The 4165-nt window shown below is 51.4% G+C and overlaps 1 protein-coding gene across 1 annotated transcript; it reads right to left on the bottom strand.

Annotated features, from left to right (window-relative positions):
- Window positions 1–1987: 1987 nt before the first annotated feature.
- LOC139684059 (olfactory receptor 14A16-like) lies at window positions 1988–2953 on the bottom strand. The gene has a single exon (XM_071579662.1). The coding sequence runs from the start codon at window positions 2951–2953 to the stop codon at window positions 1988–1990; it is 966 nt and encodes a 321-aa protein (XP_071435763.1).
- Window positions 2954–4165: the final 1212 nt, after the last annotated feature.

The following is a 4165-nucleotide window of genomic DNA, read 5'->3' as shown; positions in this document are numbered from 1 at the left end:
GGGCCAGTGTGATCCTAGAACTCCAAGGGATCAGCAGACCCGCTGCCTCCCCCTCACCGCCACATGGACCAGAGTCGTGGCTGCTCCTTGGGCACCTCTGGAGTCAGCGTTTGCTTTGGCAGCAGAACTTGTCTTGGATGAGATACTTTCCAGATTTTGCTTTGCCCCCTCTCTCCCATGGTTTTATTTTTTTATCTGGTTCCCCCAGGGGAAAAGGGGAATGGGAAGCACATGTTGATAACCATCTATACATAAAAGGGAGTTGAGGGCAGAGAGACAAAGTGATTTCTCTCTCTCTTGTTGCTTTGAACTCTTGATATTGTTGTCTTTGCTGCTGTATTTCTTCTCACTAAACTGCTACTTTTTCACTTAATGCCTCCTCTTATTTTGTCTCTCTGTACTGGTGGGGAATAAAAGGGGAGTGAATTAATTTTATAGGATTTTCCACCACAATATTTGTCTTTAAGCCCAGACAGGTTGCTCAAGGCCTCCCTGAAAGGTGGCATCAACCACAAAGGACTTGAAAAAGCATTTGGTCCCATTGTATAGAGAGATAATAAAGATGTTCTACAGTGGTATTCAAGGGCTGATCACTGGGAGATCTCACCAGGATGTTTCTGCCAACTGGACTTTTTTCTGTTGATTTTATTTGACACTCTTTGTTCAGCCAAATTCCCACCCACCACAGGTTCCACTTCTTCCCTCCAGCTCTCACCAGTCTGGCCATAAGGACACCATAGAAGACCATGTCAAAGCTCTTGCTAAAGTCTTGGCACACAACACCCCCTTTTTTCCATCCCACATGGGTTCTGCAATCCCTCCCTTGTCCTTCCAAAACCTGGAGATGGCTGCAGAGGACTTGCCATATCCCCTTCTCTGCTGAGCCTGACCAGTCTGGAACTCTCTCAGTCCTCCTCCTCCCTGCCCTGTTTGCAAACTGGTTCCATCTCTGCTTTTCCCAAGTCCCCAGGAATCTCTATGATGGCTCTGGCCTTCCCAAGGTGTTTGAGAGAGGACTCACAATGACACTGCCCACCCTCCTCAATATCCCTGAAACCAAAGGCCTTTTCCATATTCCACAGTTCTTGTTTAGTGCCCACAACACAACACAGGCCTGTCCAGCTCCTTGGGGCCATTCATAAGGGTGGCAGCAGGGATTTCTTCCTACAGGAACACCACCCTTTGTGCACTCCATGGCTGCCCAGAGCACTTTCCCTGGTGCCTCCCTGCCCGGAATGTTTCTGGCCATCAGGCTGTAGGTGAGAGGGGTGAGCAGGTGCTGAGGATGATGTAGAACAAGGGCTGTGTCAGACTCTCTCAGGAGGGCTGTGCTGGGCAAGGCTGAGGGTGCTGCAGAAAACAGTGGCACTGGTGAGGTGAGAGGGGCAGGTGGAGAGACCTTGTGGCTGCCTGTGCTGGGCAGGAGCTGCCCCAGGATGGCAGCTCTGAAGCACACACAGGTTGCCAGTGTGATCAGGAAGGGGAAGGCTGGATCAGAAAATCAGGCTTGGAACACAAAGAGCAGCAGTGACATGGTGTCACTGCAGGAGAGTTCCAGCACTGGAGCAAGAATACAGAAGTGGTGCAGTATGTCAGGGCCATAAAGTGTCTGGGAAAGAAGGAAATGATGACTGTGGGTGACAGGACTCCCAAAGGTCAAGGTGCAGCTCTGCTGGAGACAGAAATTCCTTGTTTATGCCTGGCCTTGCTGTCACCTCCTGCCAGTGGATCCATGGCCCCTTTGTGTCCCACTGCCCAACAGATGGTGCCACAGCCCCCTGTGCAGCCCCAGCCCAGGGCAAGGGCAACCAGGGTGGGGAATGGCCCCTCTGGTAGGATGTCCAGGGCAGTCCTTGGGCTTGGTGACAGAAGATGGGTGTCTAAGTAGAAAAATTAATTTAATAATGACATTTCATTGAAAACAGTAACATCAGAAGAGGAAAAAACAGTTATAAATGAGGACAGACTTGGTCTCTCATGACATACACTATAAGCCATTGACAGAGCAAAGCAGGGAGGTTTTAGCAGCTGAAAAGCATCCAGTGATCATTTTCCTCACAGCATCCTTGAGCTCCTGATTCCTCAGGCTGTAGATGAGAGGGTTCAGTGTTGGAGGCACCACCGAGTACAGAACTGCCAGGACCAGGTCCAGGGATGGGGAAGAGATAGAAGGAGGCTTCAAATAGGCAAAGACGACAGTGGTGACAAACAGGGAGACCACAGCCAGGTGAGGGAGGCAAGTGGAGAAGGCTTTGTGCCGTCCCTGCTCAGAGGGGATCCTCAGCACAGCCCTGAAGATCTGCACATAGGAGAAAACTATGAAAATGAAACATCCCAATAATAGAAAACCACCAACCACAAGGAGACCAAGTTCCCTGAGGTCAGAGTGTGAGCAGGAGAGCTTGAGGATGTGCGGAATTTCACAGAAGAACTGGCCCAGGGCATTGCCATGGCACAGGGGCAGGGAAAATGTATTGGCTGTGTGCAGCAGAGCATTGAGAAAGCCACTGGCCCAGGCAGCTGCTGCCATGTGGGCACAAGCTCTGCTGCCCAGGAGGGTCCCGTAGTGCAGGGGTTTGCAGATGGCAACGTAGCGGTCGTAGCACATGATGGTGAGGAGAGAGAATTCTGTTCCCAAGAAGAAGAGAAGCAGAAAGATTTGAGCAGCACATCCCATGTAGGAGATGTCCCTGGTGTCCCAGAGGGAGTTGTGCATGGCCTTGGGGACAGTGGTGCAGATGGAGCCCAGGTCTGTGAGGGACAGGCTGAGCAGGAAGAAGTACATGGGGGTGTGCAGGTGGTGGTCAGAGGCTACGGCGCTGATGATGAGGCCGTTGCCCAGGAGGGCAGCCAGGGAGATGCCCAGGAAGAGCCACAAGTGCAGGAGCTGCAGCTGCCGCGTGTCTGCCAATGGCAGGAGGAGGAAGTGGCTGATGGAGCTGCTGTTGGACATTTGCTGCCTCTGGATATGGGGACCTGTTGATGGAGAAAAAGACAGGGACAAGTCAGGACAGGCTGCTTTGAGCTACACTGATGCCATTTCCCATAGACTGTCTCACTTTGACTCATCTACCCTTGTTCCTTCTCTGGGAAAATCCTTCATCCAGGTTTCTGATTTGAGCTCCCCTTGCACTGTCTGGGTGTGCCATGAGCAGTCAGGCCTGTGTGTGTTGAGCCTGGAGGAGCCATCTCTGCCCCACTGCAGTGGGTTTGTGTTCATGTGGCAGAAGGACTGGCTTGAACAGTCAGGATTTTTCAATGCAATCACTCCTAAGGCAGAAAGGCTTGTTGGCATCTGCACTTCCAATTTTAAAGGACTGTTTTTCCTACCCACATTCCATGCCTGGTTCTCTGAGGTCAGACATTCCCAGCCTTTCTGCTGCACTCGGCCTGAGCCACTGAGAGGTGTGGGAGGCAAAGGGGTTCCTGTGGCTCAGGGCAAGGTGAGTGGCTGGACAGGCTCACTCCAAATGGCCCTGTGTTTGCACCTTTGGGGATCAGAGGACAATCACCCTTCCATGTACCCTGAGAGGAAACCAGAATGTGCTGAGAGCAGAGGGATCACTAAATGTCTCAGTCCTTCTGAAGGTCTCTGATGAAGATTGACTTCTGTCAAAGACACACAGAGTTCATTTGACAAACCCAACAGCATTTCCTCAGTTGTAACATCTCTGTGCTTCTCCATGGGGCATTCAGGTAACACCAGTGTGCTATAGGAGAGATTTGCATGCAGGAGGGCAGCTCAGTGCTTGGAAGGACAGGACAAGGAGATCCCTGAGTGCCCTGAGGATGGTGGCTCATTAAGGGAGAGTCAGCTCATTCCCCTGTCACACACACTGATTTGTCTGCAGCCAAGAGGGCCAAGGAAAAGGTTGAACATTCCATTCCAAGGACACACCTGCATGACAGGAATCACAAGGGCAGTGCCTGACTCAGATGCTGCAAATCCCAGAGCCTCACTGAGAGAACAAGACAATAAAAACAAGATTAGAATTGCAGAGAAACAAAGGAAAATATTGTGATTCTCTCTCTGAGAGGCCAGGGCAGAGACAGCAGGCACTGAGGACAGTGTTACCCTGACCCAGCTGTACCACCTCACAGACACCAACAGTGCCCTCCTTCCCACAGCAGTTCTCCTTTAAGCTTCCCTTCATTCCCTGATCAT

Source organism: Pithys albifrons, chromosome 31 (assembly GCF_047495875.1).
Source record: "Pithys albifrons albifrons isolate INPA30051 chromosome 31, PitAlb_v1, whole genome shotgun sequence".
NCBI lineage: Eukaryota > Metazoa > Chordata > Aves > Passeriformes > Thamnophilidae > Pithys > Pithys albifrons.
This window is presented reverse-complemented; position numbering and strand designations above follow the sequence as displayed.